Source organism: Canis lupus, chromosome 27 (genome assembly GCF_011100685.1).
Source record: "Canis lupus familiaris isolate Mischka breed German Shepherd chromosome 27, alternate assembly UU_Cfam_GSD_1.0, whole genome shotgun sequence".
Taxonomy (NCBI): Eukaryota; Metazoa; Chordata; class Mammalia; order Carnivora; family Canidae; genus Canis; species Canis lupus.
Genome location: NC_049248.1, coordinates 40,383,367 through 40,406,594, shown reverse-complemented (window position 1 = coordinate 40,406,594; position 23,228 = coordinate 40,383,367). Strand labels below are relative to the sequence as shown.

General features: G+C 35.9%; 1 protein-coding gene and 1 long non-coding RNA gene across 2 annotated transcripts in view; both read left to right on the top strand.

Annotated features, from left to right (window-relative positions):
- LOC119877652 overlaps window positions 1–23,228 on the top strand; it is an 82,470-nt gene that overhangs the window by 2,946 nt on the left and 56,296 nt on the right. The window lies entirely within an intron of this gene.
- OR8S2 (olfactory receptor family 8 subfamily S member 2) lies at window positions 10,562–11,479 on the top strand. The gene has a single exon (NM_001388762.1). It carries the CDS (start codon window positions 10,562–10,564, stop codon window positions 11,477–11,479), a length of 918 nt encoding a protein of 305 aa, NP_001375691.1.

Sequence of the window (23,228 nt, the reverse complement as noted above, 5' to 3'; positions counted from 1 at the left end):
TGAGGTATGTTCCCTCTATCCCTGCACTTTGAAGAGTTTTAATCAAAGAATGTTCTATTTTGTCAAATTTTTTTTCTGTGTTGAGAGGATCATATGGTTCTTGTCTTTTATTAATGTGATCTGTCACATTGATGGATTTGTGAATGTTGAATCACTCTTGCATTCCAGGAATAAATCCCACTTGGTTGTGTGAATAATACTTAAAAAAAATTTTTTTATTGGAGTTCAATTTGCCAAATAATAGCATAACACCCAGTGCTCATCCCACCAAGTGCCCCCCTCAGTGCCCATCACCCAGTCACCCCAACCCCCTGCCCACCTCCCTTTCCACTACCCCTTGTTCATTTCTCAGAGTTAGGTGTCCCTTATGTTTTGTCACCCTCACTGATATTTTCACTCATTATCTCTCCTTTCCCTTTATTCCCTTTCACTAATTCTTATATTCCCCAAATGAATGAGACCATATAATGTTTGTCCTTCTCTGATTGACTTATTTCACTCAGCATAATACCCTCCAGTTCCATCCACGTCGAAGCAAATGGTGGGTATTTGTCGTTTATAATGGCTGAGTAATATTCCATTGTATACATAAACCACTGTGAATAATACTTTTAATGTACTGTTGGATCCTTTTGGCTGGTATCTTGGTGAGTATTTTGACATCCATGTTCATTAGAGATATTGGTCTGTAATTCTTTTTAACAGGGTCTTAATCTGCTTTTGGGATCAAGGTTATGCTGGCCTCATAGAATGAGTATGGAAGTTTTCCTTCCATTTCTATTTTTGAAGCAGCTTCGGTAGAATAGGTATAAATTCTTCTTTAAATGTTTGGTAGAGGGATGCCTCAGTGGCTCAGCAGTTGAGGCGCCTGCCTTTGGCCCAGGGTGTGATCCTGGAGTCCTAGGATTGAGTCCTGCATCAGGCTCCCTGCATGGAGGCGGTTTCTGCCTCTGCCTGTGTCTCTGCTTCTCTCTCTCTCTCTTTCTCTCTGATGAATAAATAAATAAAATCTTTAAAAAATATGTTTGGTATAATTCCCGTGGGAAGCCATCCTGCTCTAGACTTTTGTTTTTGTAAAATTTTTGATTACTGCTTCATTTTCCTTGGTGGCAATTGTTCTGCTCAGGCTTTCTATTTCTTCCTGTTTTAGTTTTGGTAGTTTATAAGTTTCCAGGAATGTACCCATTTCTTCCAAATTGCCTAATTTGTTGGCATATAGTTACTCATAATATATCTTAAAATTGTTTGTATTTCCTTGGTGTTAGTCATGATCTCTCCCCTTTCATTCATGGTTTTATTAATTTGGGTCATTTATCTTTTCTTCTTGAGAAGTCTGGTCATAGGTTGGAAGAATAAATATTGTTAAAATGTCTATGTTATCCAGAGCAATCTATACATTCAATGTAATCCTGTTAAATATACCATCAAGATTTTTCACAGAGTTGAAACAATTCTAGGATTTGTATGGAACTGTAGAAGACCCCGAATAGCAAGAGTAATGTTGGAAAAAAACCTCAAAGCTGGGGCTATCACAATGCCTGACTTCAAGCTATATTACAAAGCTGTGATCATTAAGACAGCATAGTACAGGCAAAAAACAGGCACATGGATCAGTGGAATAGGATAGAGAACCCAGAAATGGACCTTCAACTCCACGGTCAACTAATCTTCAACAAAGCAGGAAAGAATGTCCAGTGGAAAAAGGACAGTCTCTTCAATAAATGGTGCTGGGAAAATTAGACAGCCACATGCAGAAGAATAAAACTAGACCATTCTCTTACACCATACACAAAGATAAAACTCAAAATGGATGAAAAACTTAAATGTGAGACTGGAATCCATCAAATCCTAGAGAACACAGGCAGCAACCTTTTTGAACTCAGCCTCAGCAACTTCTTGCAAGATACATCTCTAAAGGCAAGGGAAACAAAAGCAAAAACGAACTATTTTTAGATAAAAAGCATCTGCATGCAAAGGAAATAGCGAACAAAATTAAAATACAACCTACAGAATGGGAGAAGATATTTGCAAATCATATATCAGATAAAGGGCTAGTTTCCAAAATCTATAAAGAACTTATCAAGATCAACGCCCAAAAAACAAATAGTCAAGTCAAGAAATGGGCAGAAGACATGAACAGACAGTTCTCCAAAGAAGACATGCAAATGGCCGAAAGACTCATGAAAAATTGCTCCACATCACTTGTCACCAAGGAAATACGAATCAGAACCACAATGAGATACCACTTTACACCAGTTAGAATAGCTAAAATTAATAAGACAGAAAACAACAAATGTTGGCAAGGATGTGGAGAAAGGGGGACCCTCTTGCACTGTAGGTGGGAATGCAAGCTGGTACAGCCACCCTGGAAAACAGTATGAAGGTTCCTCAAAAAGTTAAAAATAGAGCTACCCACGACCCAGCAAATGTACTCCTGGGTATTTACCCCAAACATAGAGATGTAGTGAAATGAAGGGGCACCTGCATCCCAGTGTTTATAGCAGCAGTGTTCACAATAGCCAAACTGTGGAAGGGGCCGAGATGCCCTTCAACAGATGAATGGATAAAGACGTGGTACATATATACAATGGAACTTTACTCAGTCATCAGAAAGGATGAATATCTACCATTTACTTCAGTATGGATGGAACTGGAGGGTATTATGCTAAATGAAATAAGTCAGTTGGAGAAAGACAGCTATCATATGGGTTCACTCCTATGCAGAATATAAGAAATAGTGCAAGAGATCATAAGTGAAGGAGGGGAAACTGAATGGGGAAAAATCAGGAAGACAAACCATGAGACACTCTTAACTCTAGGAAACAAACTGAGTGTTGCTGACGGGGTGCTGGGTGGGGGGATGGGGTAACTGGGTGACAAGCATTAAGGAGGCCACATGATAGAATAAACACTGGGTGTTATATGCAACTGATGAATTATTAACTACATCTGAAACTAATGACATACATACTAATGGAAAATGGAATTTAAATACAAAAGTAAATACAAAAAAACCCCAAAAAACCCAAAAAAGATATTCAATAAAATTCATCACGTATTCATTTTTATAAAGGTCTTTGCAAACTGAGGATAATAGGGATCTTTCTAACAGTTCATAGCATCTACCAAACTGAAGGAAGGAGTAAAAACAGTTGGATAAAGAGGTATCTAGTCACAGGTGGGGAAATCGGTGAAAATGTTCTTATATATTGGCTACCAAAAAAAATGCACACAATGAAATATATAAGTTCATAATCTTTAGCAAAGAGCAAGGTAAGGATATCACTGAGATCGCTGGCATACTACAGCAAAGACATTCAAAATTAGGAAGGAGAGAAACATGCCACATGGGTGGACACTGTTGCTTATCTATTTTATTGTTATTTTTACCTTTTTGCTTACTAACAACTCTAATTTTAGTTAGATACCCAGCATCAGGGGATGATTGATTATTGTCTAAACCACACATGAAATTCCAACTCTCCTTGGCTGGACACTTAGTTTTCCAGTCTTCCTTGCCACCAAGGGTAGCCATGTGATACAGAATTAGGCAGTGAGTCTAAAGGGAATCTTTAGGTGGAATAGTCTTTTCTCTCTAATTTAGACATGATGTCTGAGAATGTGATGCTAGAAGCTACAGAAACTGTAATGAGACTGTGAGGGAAAGGGAAAAAAATTATAGTCACATTTAACCAGCAATTGGACTGATCATGGAAATGCTGAACCAAACTCAAAATCTCATATCCTCCTTAGACTTCTTGAGTAACATTAAACATTCTTGTGATTTAAACAATGGCTTTTTAGATTATCCTTTATTTTCATCCAAATGCATCCTAACTGATATACAATGCAAAGATAGGAGAAGGAATCTAGGAGAAAAATAAGTTAAAGAATCTCAAATTCTTTGCATATTGTTCTGCTGATAGTAATATGTAATAAGAACATTCGTTTCCTTAAAAAAGGTAGGGAGCAAATGATAAAAATTGGGCTTAGAGGAAAAGGTAGACAGAAGAGTAAGTAAACCAAAGAAGGACTAAAAAAATGTATTATAAAATATGTAAATTAGCAATACCAAATAATAATAATAGAATATGCATGGACTAAAAATTATCACAGACTTCCACTCTGGTAACTACTAACTAGATGACTTAGACTAACATATTTCCAAAACAAAAAAGCTGAAGAACATATTTTTAAATTTTTTATTTTTTTTTTAAATTTGGGTATAGTTCATATATAATATTACCTTAATTTCAGGTGTACAACTTAGTGATTTTATAAGTTTATACATTATGCTATGTTCACTACAAATTACCTATTATTTGCCATGTTGCATTGCTATTACAATATCATTGACTGTATTCCTCATGCTGTGCCTTTTATTCCCATCACTTATTCATTCCATAACTGGAAGCTTATATCTTCCTCTTTCCTTTATCCATTTTATCTGACCTCCCACACCTCTCCCTTCTGGCAACCATTAGTTTGTTCTCTGTGTTTATAGGTCTGATTCTGCTTTTTGTTCGTTTATTCATTTTTTTAAAGATTCCACTTATGTGTGGACCCATATGTTATTTGTCTTTCTCAGTCTTATTTCATGTAGCATAATACTCTATAGGTCCATCCATATTGTCTCAAATGGCACGATCTCATCCTTTTTTATGGCTGTGTAATATTTCATTATCTGTGTGTATACACACACACACACAGCATCTACTCGATCCATTTGTCTATAGATGGACATGTAGGTTGCTTCCATATCTTGGCTATTGTAAATAATACTGCAATAAACATAGGGTACATATATCTTTTTTTTTCATATATCTTTTTGAATTAGTGTTTTGTTTTTGTTTTCTTTGGGTAGAACCCAGTAATAGAATTATTGGAGCCTATGGTATTTCTATTTTTAATTTTATTTCTATTTTTAAGTTTTTTACGGAAACTCCATACTGTTTTCCACAGCAGCTATACCAGTTTATATTCCTACCAACAGTGTAAGAAGGTTCCTTTTTCTCCACATCCTGGCCAACACTTGTTATTTCTTATGTTTTTTATTTTAGCTATTCTGACAGGTGTAAGGTGGTATCTCATTGTGGTTTTTATTTGGACTTCCCTGGTAATTAGTTATGTTGAGCATCTTTTCATATATCTGTTGGCCATCTGTATGTTTTCTTTGGAAAAATGTCTATTCAGATGCCCTGCCCATTTTTTGAATTGAATTGTTTGTTTTTTTAGTGTTGAGTTGTGTAAGTCCTTTATATATTAACCACTTATCATATTTATATAATTTTCAAATATCTTCTCCAAGTTAGTAGACTGTCTTTTTGTTTTGTTGATAGTTTGATGTGCAAAAGCTTTTTATATTGGTGGAGTCCCAATAGTTTATTTTTGCTTTTGTTTACCTTGTCTTGCGAGATATATCTATAAAATTGTTGCTATAGCCAATGTCAGAGAAATTACTGCCTCTGCTGTCTTCTAGGATTGGTAAGCTGGTTTCAGGTCTCACATTTAGATCTTTAATCCATTTTGAATTTATTTTTGTGTATGGTATAAGAAAGTAGTTCAGTTTCATTCTTTTGCAGGTAGCTGTCCAGTGTTCCTAGCACCATTTATTAAAGATACTTTTTCCTGTTATATATTCTTGCCTCCTTATTCATAGATTAATTGACCATATAAGTATGGTTTTATTTCTGGGATCTTTATTTGAAGGGCATATTTTTAATGTATGATTTGAAGATATTTTAAAGCAAAGAAACCAGTGAAGAATTTTGGAGCCATCATCCCAAAGAAAAGAAAATCTAGAAAAGCAAGCTCAGCATTTGGGGATCTGTTTTTCCCATAAGGGCATCTTGAAGAGGTGGTTGAGAATGTGAAAAGTTATTTTGACATAGTCCTAAAGTAAGGGTGAAAAATGGAATTCAGAGACCACCAAGGGGGAGTTGGAGCCTTAAAGGGCAGTACCCTGAAATAAAAGTAGATTGGAAGCATACCAACTTCATAAGGATTGAGGCCCAGCTTCATTTCAGTCCCTGGAATTACATGAGAATGATCCAGGACTGTGAATGCCCATGGCTGTCTGACAGAAGCTAGTGGAAATTTTCTCTAGAGGAAGAGAATACAAGCCAGAGCTGTAAATTATTTCCATAATTTTTATAATAACATACTGTTCTCAATAGAAAAAAATGAAATAATATGGAGAGATAAAAGCTAGAGACAGTAGAAACAGATGCAGACACATCACTTTAAAATAAAATATTTATGGAGATTTAAGACAAGATTGAGAATTTTGGCATAGTTTCTGGAAACTATAAAAAATGTTAAGTGAACATTTTAGAAAACTCAGTAGCCAAAACTAAGATCTTAATGGATAAGTTTGAAGGAGGTTAGACGGTATTGAGAAGTATACTAATTACTTATAAGATAGGTAAGAAGAAAATATATTCAGAAAGGCACAGAGTAAAGAAAAAAAGTATGAAATAATCCATAGAATGAGAAGGATAAGGTACATGTACATGGAGTTACAGAGAAAGAGAGAATGAGGTAATATATGAGAAACTAGGGCAATGTGTAAGGTAATGGATGAAAATGTTCCAAACTAAAGTTTATATTAACTACAAATGCTAGAAGTCCTATAAATAAATCCCAAGTATGATAAAAAGGAAGTCATACTTTGTCACAAAGTTACTAAAAATCAAAAGAGAAAATATTAAAAGCAGTTAGAGAGAGGGAAAAGAAAGATGGATTAACTCCAGATAATACAGTTAGATTAACAACTGACTTCTCAAGAGAAGCATTAGACTAACAAGAAGATGGAAGACACTGAGATAATATCTTTAAAGTACTGGATAAAAAATAACTTCCCCATTAGGGTTCTGTGTCCAGTAAAACATCATTTAAGAATGAAGGTGACATAAATACATCACTAGAAGACAAGCATTAAATAAAAATAAAAGGAGTTCTAGGAGAAAGAAAACACTCACAGGTGGAAGTTTTTATTTTCTTCTGTCCTATCTTCTGATTCACTAAAATCTCTTCAGCATTGTCTAATTTGTGTTAAACTCATTCATTGAAATCTTAGCTATTAAGCTTTTTAATTCTAGCTGTAGAAAAAAATTGAATAAATAAAGTCAAATATGTAGGTAAATTTAAATTACCATTGGCCAGGTGGTGGTAGTAGTAGTAGTAAAGATGTCATCTATAATAATTATTAAGTACATGTAATAATTAAGTACATGACAACATTATGGAAGATGATCTAAAAGTAAGCTGTGAATCACTTAACTTTAATGGGAATTCCCAGAGGGATCATTCAGTAACCATTTTTAGCTAATGAGTCAAAGCTTCAGGCTAAGCTTCCCAGCAATCAGGACTGACCCATAATGTCCCTTGGGCTCTCAGGTTGTCATAGTTTGCAATCTCATTGGCCACCTTAACCCACAATCCCTTCTTAATGGCTAGATCTGGGCCTCCTTTGTCAGAATGATACCCATAGCAATATATGAATAGTCATACAAAGGGATATGTGCAGAAATGATGGTGGAATTATGCTAGGGGAAATATGAAAGAGAAGTTGTTTTATTGTTAGAAATTTGAAGTTTTCAAGTTTTCCTTTGTCATTTTCTGGAGTCATTAAGGGATAAGTGTAAAATACTGTTAAAGTTTAGAAGCATTTTCTGATGTCTTCGGTAGCAGAGGCTTTTGAGGACAGAGCTTACGTATTTCTCTTTATGCACAAAAAGTCTTTTAAATAGAAAAAGCAATGTCAGTTCACATGATTGGACACTTGTGACACATTTTCTCTCCAGGATATATTCTGCACCAGGAAAACCTAGAAATATGGTAACATTTTTCTTCTATTCTCTAATGGGTTTCTCTGTTCCTGTGCTTCCTGTGTAGGATCCTTTCTTTCTCAATTCCTGCCACTTCCCCTTATTCCCTCATCAGGCACTTGCTTTCTCTTTCAGTTCTCTCATCTTATCTCTGTTCCCCTGGGTTGGATTTTATGGATTCCCTGTTTCTCTCTGACATGGCATTCATTTCTTGACCTGAAATGTTTGGGTCTACTCCTCAAAATCACCTCTCTTCCTCCTTTTGGGAAAATTAAATACTTGCATTGGATATGAAGAAAATAGAATCTAATGATTCTTCAGAATTCAGGATTCTTAAGTCTTTACAACTTTTCAAGGTAATTATTTTAGCGTTTGTTTTACATATGGGATAACGGGGACAAGATCTTTTCTATATCTCGCTATATTCAGTGTTTCTGGTGCTGAAAGACCACATTATACCAGAAACGTGGAAGTCCAGGAAAGCTAATACCCGAGAGCTGTCTGTAAGATGTGAGAGAGGATAGGACATGAGTGATAGACTTTGGATATCCTGTCATTCAAAAATACCCTCTTCAAGCACTCCAAATGTATAGGGTCCAGAAACTGATTACATCTTTAATTATAGGCGTTCTCTACAATTATGTATCCTGAGGTATGTGGAAGTTCAGAACAGGGCATGAGACACCGCATTTGGGCAAAATTTGGCAAAATTTTTCGGTACCCCTTATACATCTGCTTTCATGCAAGCACCAAGTGTTCAAATCCCTTACTGATTCCTAATCAGATCTGTTCCCTGTGACTAGTAAGCCCTAGGCTACTATTCTCCTGAGTTTCATTCATTCACTTACTCATTCACTCATTCATGTATTCATTTTTATTTGTAAATAATACCTTTTGAACAATTCCTTCGGGCAAGTTATAATGTTAAGTACTCTTATGTGTCTCTCATCTTAAAAGAAGTTCTCTTGGGCAGCTTTTCTTTAGATATTATCTAGTCAGCTAACTCCATCTAATTGTGATAATGACTGAAAAATAGTGGTAATGTTTTCAGAGCTGTTTCTATTCTAAATTTGGACTCACAGCCTGAACAAACAGAGCATTGAGAATAATGAATTGCAGCACCGGGTAAAAATGTAAGTGATGTTATTTATGTGACCCCTCAACTCTAATACAGTAAACCTATACCTTTGAGGAAGTATGGCTCCTGATAGAGTACAGTCTCCAGGTTTGTCTTTCATGAAAATGTTCTTTTATTTCTAAGAGAGAAAATTTCCCCAAAGTTTAAGGAATTCCTAGTGTTAGTAACTGGGGACTCCATTTGAAGAGGAGGGACCTTTCTTTTTGCTGCCCTCAAAAATTAAAATGGGTGGTTCTCTGTCTGAATTTTATGGTTTGATTCCTTGCTTTTCCAGTATCTTCTGCCAATGATACAGTATTCTCAGGATGAATCCAGATTGCTATAGCTAGAGCTACAGTGGTGAACAAAAGAAAAAAATGTACTAGCATAGAAAATATCCCTACATGACTAGAAGTATTTAGGTTTTTAGAAATAATGCACACAATTTAGCCTTTTCTTTCCTCTTTTAGAAATCAAGGGAGAGGTCTGTATCCAACAAATTTTCAAACTCTACCTTAACACTGAATTCTAACCCTGACACTCAAACTTGTCTTCTGGATAATTGGATTTGACATTTTTCTTTAATTCTATGCTAGTTATTGCTCAGCTAGTTGAGAAGGACAGGTAATGTGGACTTGCTTCCTAAGAATAGCTTTAATTCTGGGTGTTGTTTGGATTAATAATGGGAGAGAAATCCTAAGTCCTTTGAGAAATTGAATGTGCCAGTCTTGCAGTATGAATGCAAGAGATAGAGGAGGACATGCAGGGTCAAGATGGTATAGTCATTGGTGTTGAAGAGTTATTCTGAGTATATGGTTATAATCTGGGTTGTCAGCCCAAAGTAGGAACAAAGGGCTAAACTTTGGAAAGTTAGTAGGCAGTCTTTATTTGCAAATGGCATAAGGACACAGACAGGAGCTGAATCTGAATAGATAACACTGACTGGGGATAGAGATGATGACCAGCATATGTCCACAGTTTCTTTTGATCAGTTATATAGCATCTGGGATATCTCTATGCTACCTTTTTTCTAACTCATTTCCTTTCTCCTTATTCTGCAAATGTCTAGCCACGACTCCTCTTCAGTTTCCGTTAATGACCCATTTAAATATTTATTGAAAAAATATGAGCCATTAGATGGGAACTGCTTCCTTCCCAACATCACATCTGTGCGTGTTTGATGGATGAAGTAAACCTGCTCCCATGTAAGGACATGCTATGCTTTTGCTCTGCAACCCAGCTGCTCTCAGAGACACTATTTCTGCAGTTATCTCTTCCTCCTGCAGTTTCTCCCTCTCTACTGCATTATTATCAAGAGTTTACAAAACATCCCCCAGTTGCTTTAATAATAAAACAACAACAACAAATAAATTTGAAGCCATTAAAGAAAGAACAATAAAAGTGGACAGGGAGTTGATTTAAGGTTGTAATTATGTAGAAAAAAATTATTGCAGATTTTAGGAAATCTAGAGACTCAGGGAAGTTTACCATTTCAGAACATAAATTTTTGAGTAGGCATGAAACTGACTGGAGAAGAACATTGAAACCCTTGAACGACATAAGAAGAGGATTTAACTGATTTATTTCTTCTATTCCAAAGAAAATATTGAAGGCAATGAGAAACCACAGTGTTGTTTCTGAGTTCATTCTCCTTGGGCTGTCTGCTGACCCCCAGATCCAGGCTCTGCTCTTTATGCTGTTCCTTGTTATTTACCTCCTGACCCTGATGGGGAACCTGCTACTGCTGCTGGTGATTAGAGCTGATTCTCACCTTCACAGCCCCATGTACTTCTTCCTGGGACAGTTGTCCTTCCTGGATCTCTGCCACTCCTCTGTCACTGTGCCCAAGCTTTTGGAGAACCTTCTGTCTGAGAAGAAAACCATCTCAGTAGAGGGCTGCCTCGCTCAGGTCTTCTTTGTGTTTGCCACTGGGGGCACTGAATCCTGCCTACTTGCTGTCATGGCCTATGACCGCTATGTTGCCATCAGCTCCCCTCTGCTCTATGGCCAGATGATGAACAGACCACTGTGTATGGGGCTGGTTTGGGGCTCATGGAGCTTAGCTTTTCTGGATGCTCTTATCAATATCCTTGTAGCTCTCAATTTAGACTTCTGTGAGGCTCAGAATATACACCACTTCAGCTGTGAGCTGCCATCTCTCTACCCTTTGTCTTGCTCTGATGTGTCTGCAAGTTTTACTGCCCTGCTCTGCTCCAGCCTCCTGCATTTCTTTGGAAATTTCCTCCTGATATTTTTCTCCTATGTTCGCATTTTATCCACCATCCTGAGCATCAGTTCTACCACAGGCAGAAGCAAGGCCTTCTCCACCTGCTCCTCCCACCTCACTGCAGTGATCTTCTTTTATGGCTCAGGGTTACTCCGTTATCTCATGCCAAATTCAGGATCCACTCAAGAGTTAATCTTTTCCTTGCAGTATAGCGTGGTCACTCCTATGCTGAATCCTCTCATCTATAGCCTGAAGAACAAAGAGGTGAAGGCAGCTGTGAGAAGAATTTTGAGAAAATGTGTCTAGTATTATAATTAATAGACTACAAAATCAGAATGATGAGGGGAGAAACTGAATAGAACTGCAATAAGTAGTGCCTGAATATTAAGGAGAATTTTCTGATATCAGGACCTGCAAGATATCTTGCATTTTTTCTTTAAAATGGTTAAGAAAATGTGGAGTTATTTTCCTGGTGTGATAGTAGGTCTGTCCTAGCCAGAGGAAAATGGATGGATGAACCTCTTGTCTTATAGTTTTTCTTACAAAAATCTTTAATTTATTACAGTATGGTAAACAGAATGGTAAACTTTGTTATTGCCTGCTTACATTATCTTTACCATTCTTCCAGTAATTAAATTCCATGTGGTCAGTATAGTTCCAGAGAGACTGTTAAGCATGGTGTCCCTAAATCCTCTTCCCAACCCCACTCCTTATTTGCTCATTCTTCCTGGCACAGTGGCTGATATAGGAATGAGCATATGGTCAGTGCTAGACTATCCACTCCCTTAGGAATTTTAATCTTCAGAATAGATTCAGAGAGGCAGAGGTAAGTCTTTCTGTTTGCAGCACTCTGATAGCCTATCCCAGTGCCCCTGATGATAAGACCACTACTGTTATCCTAGATTCTACACTTTTAAGGCAGATTGATAAACATGAATTATATTAAAAGCACATGATTAGATATTTGCATCGTGTCAGGCACTGTGTTAAGAATTTTACATGCATTATCCCATTTAAATATCACAACAAATGCTTTAGGTAAATACTTCAGTTATCCTTGTTTCAGAGAAGAGGAGGTGGATTCAGAGAGGTAAGTGGTGGGGATGGAATTTGGAACCGAACAGACTCATCCCAAAACCTGTTTTCTTTACTATCTTGACACACTGACTATCCCTTTGGTGCTGTGAGCTACCCCAGACCCAGTTCATGAATTGTCGCTTTAATGCTTTATTATTGTTGTTTTGTTTTATTTCACTTAAGTAAGTCAGAATTAGATTCTGTCATTTGCAAGGAAAAGACCTAAAAGATACACACACACACACACACACACACACACACACACACACACACACACAGACATATACTGCAATTGAATTGCAGGTATAGACCTCCAAGAACAATTGGGATATTTGAAATTGTTTATTGGACCTAGGTGTGTCCAATAGAGACTATATAACATTTGTTTATCTAGCTTCAAACCATTTACCTAATGGTCAATTAGGTAAGACCTAATTGTGAGAGAAAGACCCTGCTTGACAAGTAGCTCTGCCACTCAGCCCTAATAGTGCTACAGAAATGGTGGAATGTGAGAGAATAAATGCTGCACGGTGCCTATAACAAACTCTAGAAAGAAACCAACAGAATTTCAACAAAGGCCCCTTAGATCTTGAAATGCAATTGTAGAATTACTGGGAAGGAGATTTGGGAGATTAAAACTATCATGTCAAAAATTAATTATTACTTCTTTCTCAAATTACCTTTTAGTTTTTACTTACCCTTCACTTTTTACTCCTCAGTAGCAGCAAATATAAACTCAAAGAGATTAAGGGCATTTTTTGGCAATCTTTGCTACTTTTTCAAGGATGTAAAATAGTTTCAAACATGCATGTTGCACAGTAAATGTATTTTGATTGTGTAAATTATGGGCAGAGAAACAAAATATATAGGATGAATTTTCACGAGAGGTATTCCACTGCCAAAGCAGTTTGAAATAATTATGAATAGAATAGGCTACCATGTGAATGCCAGTCTTTTCCTTCCTGGTGAGCCTAGTTTTGGCCCACAAATTTGCTAACAGTGTGTCCATGGCTGGGCATGGTGGTTATGCAAAGGTTCGGCAACACTTTGATTCACCAAAACTATTCTACTGTTGCCATTGGCGAAACTTATTTTGATAAAGGTCACACACAAATTTTGTTAGATACATTATCAGATACCTTCTCTTTTTTTGTTGTTTTTATTCTGAACTAAAAATTCAATTACATTTACTACTTGGTTATTTCTAGTACATATGAATTTTGTGATATGTTCTATACTAAGCTTGTATTTGTTGACTTTGTTGAACTTCCTAGTTCTAATGGCTTGTTTATAGACATTATTAGATTTTTAAATTACATTTATTAAAATTACATTTTAATTATTTTATCTCAAATAAAAGCAAATAATTTATTTCTTTTACCATTTTCTATTTCTAATTTTTATGTATTTCATTTTTATTTTTATTATTTTTAAATTAAAAATTTTCTTTTTGTATATAGTTGACACAGAATGCTATATTAGTTTCAGGTCTACAACACAGTGATTTAACTTCTTTATGTGTTATGCTATGCTCTTCACAAGTTTAGCTGCCATCTGTCACCATACAGCGCTATTACAAGAACACTGACATATTCCCTATACTGTGCCATTTATTCCCAGAATGTATTCCTTCCATAATTGGAAGTCCATTTGTATCTTCCCCTCTCTTTCACTCATTTTGCCCATCCCCTGGCCCCCCTCCCCTCTGGCAACCACCAGTTTTTTTCTCTGTATTTATAGGTCTGATTCTGCTTTTTGTTATTTGCTTTTTTCTTTTTAGATTCTACTCATGAGTAAATCTAGTGTTTGTTTTTCTCAGTGTGTCAGTTTCACTTAGCATAATACCCACTGGTTTCATCCATGTTGTCCCAAATGAAATGATTTCATCCTTTTTATGGCTGTAACATTTGTATACACACACACACACACACACATCATCATCATCATCATCTTTATCCACTCATCTGTTGATGAACACTTAGGTTGCTTGACTATTATTATAAATAGTGCTGTAATAAATATAGGGGTACATATATCTTTTTGAATTAGTGTTTTTATTTTCCTTGGGTGGATACTCAGTAGTGGAATTATTGAGTCATATGGTATCTCTATTTTTAATTTTTTGGAGGAAATTCTATCCTCCAAAAAGTTTTTCATAGTGGCTGCACCAGTTTATATTCCTATTAACAGTGTGCAAGCGTTCCTTTTTCTCCACATCCTGGACAACACTTGTTATTTCTTGTGTTTTTTATTTTAGTCATTCTGACAGGTGTAAAGTAGTTATCTGCTTGTGGTTTTGATTTGCGTTTCACTGATAATTAGTGATTTTGAGCATCTTTTCATGTGTCTTGGCCATATGTATGTCTTATTTAGAAAAATATCTATTCAGGTCCTCTGCCCATTTTTAATCGGTTTGTTTTTTTGGTGCTGAGTTGTATATATATTTCATTTTTAAAGTTAATTCAGTGGCCAGAATCTCTCCTACAAACATCTTTTTATTGGGATCAGTGAGAAACTTATGTTTGTTCTGTTTTTGATCAATACCTTTAACTTAATTATTTTCTAATTCTATTTTGCTAGGAATTGGTGTAAAATTTTATCAAATGCCTTTTCTGTTTCCATTGAAGACTAGGACTCTTTTGTTTATTTACTAATATATAATGTCTGTCACATAGGCATGCAATAAATACATATTGAATAAAAAATAAATTCATTGCAATAGTCATATGGTTTTATTTTTTTAAGTTTTTATTTAAGTTTTTTATTTTAAAAAAATTTATTTTATTTTTAAGGTTTTATTTTTTTTAAGTTTTTATTTAAGTTTTTATTTAAGTTTTAAGTTTTTTTTTAAGTTTTTATTTAAGGTGTAAAATTTAGTGATTCAACACTTACAGACAACACTTAGTGCTCCTTACAACTTAATCCCCAACAACTATTTCATCCATCTCCCTACCTCCATCCCCACTCTTCTGCTTACCATCAGTTTGTTCTGTTAAGAATTTGTTTCTTGGTTTGCCTCTCTTTTTTCTTTCTTCTTTGCTCATTTGTTTTTTTTTCTTAAACCCTGCATATGAGTGAAATCATATAATATTTGTGTTTCTCTGGTTGACTTATTTTGCTTGGCATTATACTCTCTAGCTCCATCCATTATGTTGCAAATGGCAAGATTTAATTTTTTATGGGTGAATAATATTCCATTGTATGTATATACCATATCTTCTTTATCCATTCATCTGTCACTTGAGCTGCTTCCATAGTTTGGCTATTAGAAACAATGCTGCAATAAACATAGGGGTGCATGTTCCCCTTTGAATTAGTGTTTTTGTATTTTTTGGGTAAATATCCAGTAGTGTGATTACTAGATTGTAGGGGATATCCACTGTCATCACTTATATTCAACATAGCACTAAAAGTCCTAGCCACAGCAATTAGACAACAAAAAGAAAAAAGAAGACATCTAAGTTGGAAAGGAAGAAGTTAACTTTTACTATTTGCAGATGACATGATACTCTATATAGAAAACCCAAAAGACTCCACTCCAAAATTGCTAGAACTGATAACACAAATTCAGTGAAGTTGCAGGATACAAAATAAATGTACAAAAATCTGTTGCCTTTCTATACACTTCTATACAAATCTGTATATTTTCTATACACTATTAAGAAGCAGAAAGAGAAGTCAAGGAATCAATCTCATTTACCATTGCATCAAAAACCATAAGATATTTAGGAATAAACTTAACCAAAGAGGTAAAAGATCTGTACTCTGAAAACTATAAAACACTCATGAAACAAATTGAAGATAGCACAAAGGATAGAAAAACATTCCATGCTCATGGATTGGAAGAATAAATATTGTTAAAATGTTTGTAGTGCCTGAAGTAATCTACACATTTAATGCAATCCCTATCAAAATACCACAGCATTTTTCATAGAGCTAGAACAAACAATCCTAAATTTTATTTTTTAAAATACTAAATTGTATAAGTAGGTGTTCTGGTATTGAATTATTTTTGCATTACTGAAATCTCCCTTTAGGTGGAATTGTAAAGACTGAATTAGCTTTCGCCAATATTTAGGAATCTCCCATTTATGGTCATAAATGAGATAGTATAATTTTTTTCTTACATTCATCTGATCTTGTCTTTTCAGTAGCTTTATTGAGATTATGTTTCACACGTCACAAGGTCACCTATTCAAAGCATACTATTCAGGTTACAGTAGTGGGGTATGGACCAAGTCCCCTGCCTCATCCCAGTCATCAGGGGCACCCTCAGGGAAAGGCTGCTGTCAGAGAAGCTCAGGCACTACTGCTGACTTGGAAACTCTCAAACCTGTTTGCTGAGGAGCAAGGCTCTGCTGAGGAGCTGCAGCAGTAGAAGGCTGCTGAGCCCCTGGTGGGGCAGGTGCTAACCCATAGGTGAGGTGGGTCTGCCTTGGAACTTCAAGCCATTGCCCAAGCCCCAGCAAGACTTGGACAGAACCAGTAGACCCACACTCAAGCAGACTACTTCATATCATTTCCAGTCAACTCTTGTTCCCCACTTGTTAATGACTGAACTGCTTTTTCCGCTATAGATTAGTCTTGCCTTTACAAAACATCACATAAACAGAATCATACAGCATGATCACTGTATGAAAGTATTTGTCTTTCTCTCTCTGACTTATTTCACTTAGCATAATGCCCTCAAGGTGCATCCATGTTGTCACCAGTGACACACAAATGACATGACCTTAGATGACACATTAGGCCAGAAATGCATAATCATATCCACAATGAGATATCATCTCCTACCTGTTGGAATGACTAGTATCAAAAAGACAAGAGGAACATGTGGCTGGCTTAGTTGGTAGTATGCAACTGTTGATCTTGGGGATTGTGAGTTCAAGTCCTACTTAAAAATAAAATAAAATAGATAAGTGTTGTCAAGGATGTGGAGAAAAGGGAACCCTTATGCACTGGAGTGTGAAAAAAAATAGTGCAGTCACTATGGCAGATAGTGTGGATGGCAATTGCTCAAAAGAATTAAACAGTTCTCATGATTCAGCAATCCTACTTCTGATTATATACCCCAAAGAATTGAAAGTAGGTGCTTGAACAGATATTTCTATACCCATGTACATAGCAGCATTATTCATAATAGCCAAAAGTTCGAAGCAACCCAATATTTGTCCATAAATGAATAAATAAAATCTGGATGTACATAAAATTGAAAATTCTTCAGCCTTGAAAAAGAAGGAAATTCTAACACATCCAACAACATGAATGTACCTTGAGGACTTTATGCTCAGTGAAATAAACCAGTACATATAAGGTACCTAGAAAAGTCAAATTCATAGGGACAAATGGGATAATGTTAGTTGCCAGAGACAGAGAAAGGGGAGAATCAGGAATTATTGTTTAATGGGTGTACAGTTCCAGTTTGGTAAGATGAAAAAGTTCTGGAGATGAGTGGTGATGATGGTTGCACAACTATGTGAATGTACTTAATGTCACTGAACCATACTTTTAAAAATGATTACAATGTTAAAAAAAAAAAAAGCTTTGATTTCAGAGTCACCAGAATATGCTTTACTATAAATTTATATTTATTTATCCTGCTTGATGTTAATAATACACTTTACAATGAATAGAATATGTCCTTATGGAAAATTCTCCAGTTATTCAAATATTTATTCTCTATCATTCATTTGCCTTTTGGAATTTTTGGACAGCTCATTAGGGCTCTATAATATAAGCAATTTCTCAACCTATTTTTTGTCTCTTAAATGCTCTCTTTTTTATGTTTTATTTTTCTGTGTTATGTTCTGAGGGAATTTCATAGTTCTATCTTCAAAATCACCCATTAATTTATAACCAAAATAGTATACAGATTATTCCATCCATTATAGTTTTAATTTTAATGAGAACAATTTTAAAAATACCTAATAATTTATCTTAATAGCTGTTTGATTTTGTTTCATTTTGCCTTAATTTTTCAGAATTCTTTTTTTTAGATAATAAATTTATTTTTTATTGGTGTTCAATTTGCCAACATACAGAATAACACCCAGGGCTCATCCCGTCAAGTGCTGCCCTCAGTGCCCGCCAACCAGTCACCCCCACCCCTCGCCCTCCTCCCCTTCCACCACCCCTAGTTCGTTTCCCAGAGTTAGGAGTCATTCATTTGGGGAATATAAATAATAGTGAAAGGGAATAGAGGGGAAGGGAGAAGAAATGGGTAGGAAATTTTTCAGAATTCTAATATTTAAACTATTATTCATTTATCCCTTTTTAGTATACTAAAAACATGTATGCTAAAGTCTATGTGATAGGGTTCCAAATAGTGAATTGATTTTGTTGGCTAGATTTTTAGCACTAGCTTTTTTCATAGGTTTTGTAATTTTGGTGGGCAGTTTCACGTAATAAGCAGGATTTGATTCTTTTCTTTTCTTGTCTTGTCATCTGTGCAGTCTCCTCCTTATCAATTTGTGTCTCCTTACCTCTACCCCAACCAGTTCACAAACAGCCTTCATATCCTTTTGGGGTTCTTGGTTGGTCATGATATTAGGTGATGATTAATTGAAACTCCTTCTTGTCAGTGAGTCAGCGAGCAAATTGTCTTACTGCCTCCTAATGAGGTTTTGTTTATGATTTCTTGACATGCTTGTTCCAGAAACTCCTATAAAGTTATTGACTAGAAAGTTGGCAAGTTTCATTGGTTCTTAGCTTTCTCTCAAGAATAAATTAACCCCACCTCATACACTCACTTAAAGCTTGGCTAACTCTCTTGTCCTCCATCTCATACAGAGCACATTTATTTCCCAGTATCCTGTATGATGTTAACCAGAGCTATACCTAGAGATTGGAAGATGTATTGTTTCAGTGCTGTGCAACATTTTGCATTTCTGTTCCATTTGTATTTCAAGGATATTCTCATTATATTTTTATTAGACTATGCCATTTTACCTGCCAGATACTGTATTGGAAGCAGGATAGGCCCATCAAGTCCAAAATTATGGCCTACATAATTTAAGTTCCTTCTCCAGGAGCAGACCTTGAGATGAGGAATCCAAAGGATTCTACAGAGGTACCAGTGAAGCGTATTCATTATACCACTCAGATTTATATACTTCTTACACTAATTTAATTCCATCATGCCAAAACCCTTTAAGAATTATTTGGGTCAGGGCAGCCCCGGTGGCTGCAGCCTGGGGTGTGATCCTGGAGACCCAGGATCGAGTCCCACGCCGGGTTTCCTGCATGGAGCCTGCTTCTCCCTCTGCCTGTGTCTCTGCCTCTCTCTCTGTGTGTCTATGAATGGATAAATTTAAAAAATCTTAAAAAAAAAAAAGAATTATTTGGGTCATCATTTCTTGGGAGAAAACTTCTATCACAATTTGAGTTCTCTGGAAGCTAATGCGTTAGAGTTTGAGGGGCAAGGTAGTTTATTGGAGTAAGTCACAATGCCTGTGAAAGTTAGAGGGTAAGCATGACTGGGCAGAAGGAGGAATTAAACTGTGATACAAGTCTGATGAAGGTTTAGACAATCCACAGGAAGCCTGGGAGTATTAACCATCAAATTTGTCCCACAGTAGGCCAAGACAGCCAGTCATATGCTACCGGCTCACTCAAAGTGGTATAGTTTGTCCCTGGAAGGACATGACCTTAGGCAAGGTGGTTCACCCCTGCCCTGCAAGGTGTGTGCTAACTACACTCCTTGACTCTGCACAGTAGGTTTTGTTGAAATGGAATCTGGACAGTTTATCTCTGTGTCTGCCCCAATCTACAAGGATAAGGCTAGTGGGAATTACAGCTCTTGCTGCTGTGCTTAGTCCCTAGACCATAACATATTCATCATTTCCTTTCTCTAACACCCATTAGGGGTTACTTTCATTGGCTTACATTTCTGCAGAGTGAACCAGAACTTCATCCCTAGGCATATCCTTTGTTTGGCATATCCTTATCCTTGATATAGAAACAAAGAATTTCTATATCCTTATCAAGATGTAGCTCCTATAACTGCAGTGTCAAGAGGCATCCCAGAGGATCAGCTCAGTGCCATATATTTTCTCCATTATTATTATGTGGAAACAACTCTACTTCATAATGGTCATTGATAATCATTGTACCATTCCTTCTTGCATCTTACATTTTTCACCTGGGGTTAGTTCCCTATTGCTCCATGCATAGTTTTTAGATAGGACCTTTAGTGAGAAACTAGACTTTAGGTTCTCTCTCTTTTTTTTTTAATTTGTCAGAAATTACCTTTATTTAACTCATTTGAAAGACAGTTGCATTGAGTATAGAATTCTAGATTTTTAAAAAAATATTTTATTTATTCAGGAGAGACACAGAGAGGCAGAGACATAGGCAGAGAGAGAAGCAGGTTCCATGCAGGAAGCCCAGTGTGGAACTCGATCCCTGAACTCTGAGATCATGTCCTGAGCCAAAGGCAGACCGCTCAACGGCTGAGCCACCCAGGGGTCCCAGAATTCTAGATGTTTAATTTCTCTCAGCTCACCATGGCTTTTGCTGTTGTTATAGAGAATGCAAGCTCTAATTTAATTACCATTCTTATGTAGATAATTGGTCATTTATTTTCTGGTTGCTTTGTTGTACTCCATGCATTTGTGTTCTGCAGTTTTATTATTATATGATTATTTTTATTTTTTCTCTCTCTTTTAAACAAATTTTTATTTAAATTCAATTAACATATATGTGTATTGTTAGTTTCACGGGTAACATTTAGTAATTCATCAGTTGCATATAACACCCAGTGCTTATTACATCAAGTTCCCAACACCCAGTTACCTCAACCCCCCATCCACCTATCCTCCAGTAACCATCTGTTTGTTTTTCGTTGTTAACAGACTATTTCTTGACTTGCCTCTCTTTTTTCCCACCTATGTTTATCTGTTTGTTTCTTAAATTCCACACGAGTGAAATCATATGGTATTTGTCTTTCTCTGACTAATTTATTTTGCTTAGCATAATACCGTCTAGTTCTATCCACTTCATTGCAAATGGTAAGATTTCATTTTTTATAAGTGAATAATATTTCTGTGTGTGTGTGTGTGTGTATCACATCTTTGTCCATTCATTTATCCAAAGGATACAAAAATAGTGATTTGAAGGGGCACCTGCACCCCAATGTTTATAGCAGCAATGTCCATAATACCCAAACTATCGAAAGAACTCAGATGTCCATTGACAGACAGATGGATATTATATGACTAGATTTACATTTTATTTTTATTAATCTGTTGATATTACTTCCTGGAAGAGATTTTAAGATATTCCTTCTTCTTCAACCCCTTGTGAACTTATGCGACTCTGATCTAGGCATATTTTATCTTCTCTATCATTCATGTCTCTTACCTTCTTCTTAATATTTTTAATTTATTTGTTCTTAGAACTACAATCTGGACAATTGATTTGATTTAATAATAAAATTTATCAATTTTCTCTAAAACTGGATTAAACAACTGCTTAATCCATTGCTGAAATTCTGAAGGGGTGTGTTTGTTTGTTTGTATGTGACATTTCTGCAATTTTTTTTTCTTTCTCAAATTGATTTTATTGTCCTCTATAAGTCTTACTCTGTTATTACATTGCCAACTTCTCTTATTTCTAAAATGTGTTTAATCCATCTATTCTATATTTGTGACTAAGATTCCAGTATCAAATATCTTGGTATTTCTGATTCTTGATCTTTACTTATAGTGAAATCTCATGTTTGATTTTTTTAATATCTGTGGCTCCTTTTTCTTAGAAATTTATCTGGGAGAATACTTTGAAACTTGAAGTTGTATTCCTCTACTCAGTTTGCATTTGTCTTTGCCACTAATCCCAGAGCACAGCCAACCTGGAGCTATTTTATTTTATTTTATTTTATTTTATTTATTTTATTTTATTTATTTATTTTATTTTATTTTATTTTATTTTATTTTATTTTTTATTTTTTTATTTTATCTATTTTTTTAAAGATTTATTTTTATTTATTTATGATAGACATAGAGAGAGAGAGAGGCAGAGACACAGGCAGAGGGAGAAGCAGGCTCCATGCCTGGAGCCCAACGTGGGACTCGACCCCCGGACTCCAGGATTGCACCCTCGGCCAAAGGCAGGCGGGCGCTAAACCGCTGAGCCACCCAGGGATCCCCCTTTTTATTTTATTTTATTTTATTTTATTTTTTATTTATTATTTTATTTTTTAAATTTTTTTAATTTTTTAAAATTTTTATTTATGATAGTCACAGAGAGAGAGAGAGAGAGAGAGAGAGAGATAGATAGGCAGAGACATTGGCAGAGGGAGAAGCAGGCTCCATGCACCAGGAGCCCGACGTGGGATTCTATCCCGGGTCTCCAGGATCGCGCCCTGGGCCAAAGGCAGGCGCTAAACTGCTGCGCCACCCAGGGATCCCTATTTATTTTTATTTTTATTTTTATTTATTTTTTTTACTGGAGTTCAGTTTGCCAACATATAGCGTAACACCCACTGCTCATCCCATCAAGTGCCCCCCTCAGTCCCCATCACTCAATCACCCCCACCCCCCGCCCACCTCTCTTTCCAACACCCCTTGTTCATTTCCCAGAGTTAGGAGTCTCTCATGTTCTGTCTCCCTTTCTGATATTTCCCACTTATTAGTTTATTTTAATTTTTAAAAAATTGTGTTTCATTTCAAATTTTTATTTAACATCCAGTTAGTTAACATAGAGTATAATATTAGTTAAGTTTCAGAAGTAGAATTTTGAGATTCATCATTTACATGTAATATCTAGTGCTTATCACAATAAGTACCTTCCTTAAAACCCAACTCCCATTTAACTCATTCCCTTGCCCACCTCCCCTCCAGCAACCCTCAATTTATACTCTATAGTTAAGAGTGTGTTTTATAGTTTGCCTCTCTCTTTTTGCCCCCACTCTGTTTATCTGTTTTGTTTCTTAAATTTCACGAGTGAAATCATACAGTATTTGTCTATTTTGCTTAGCATA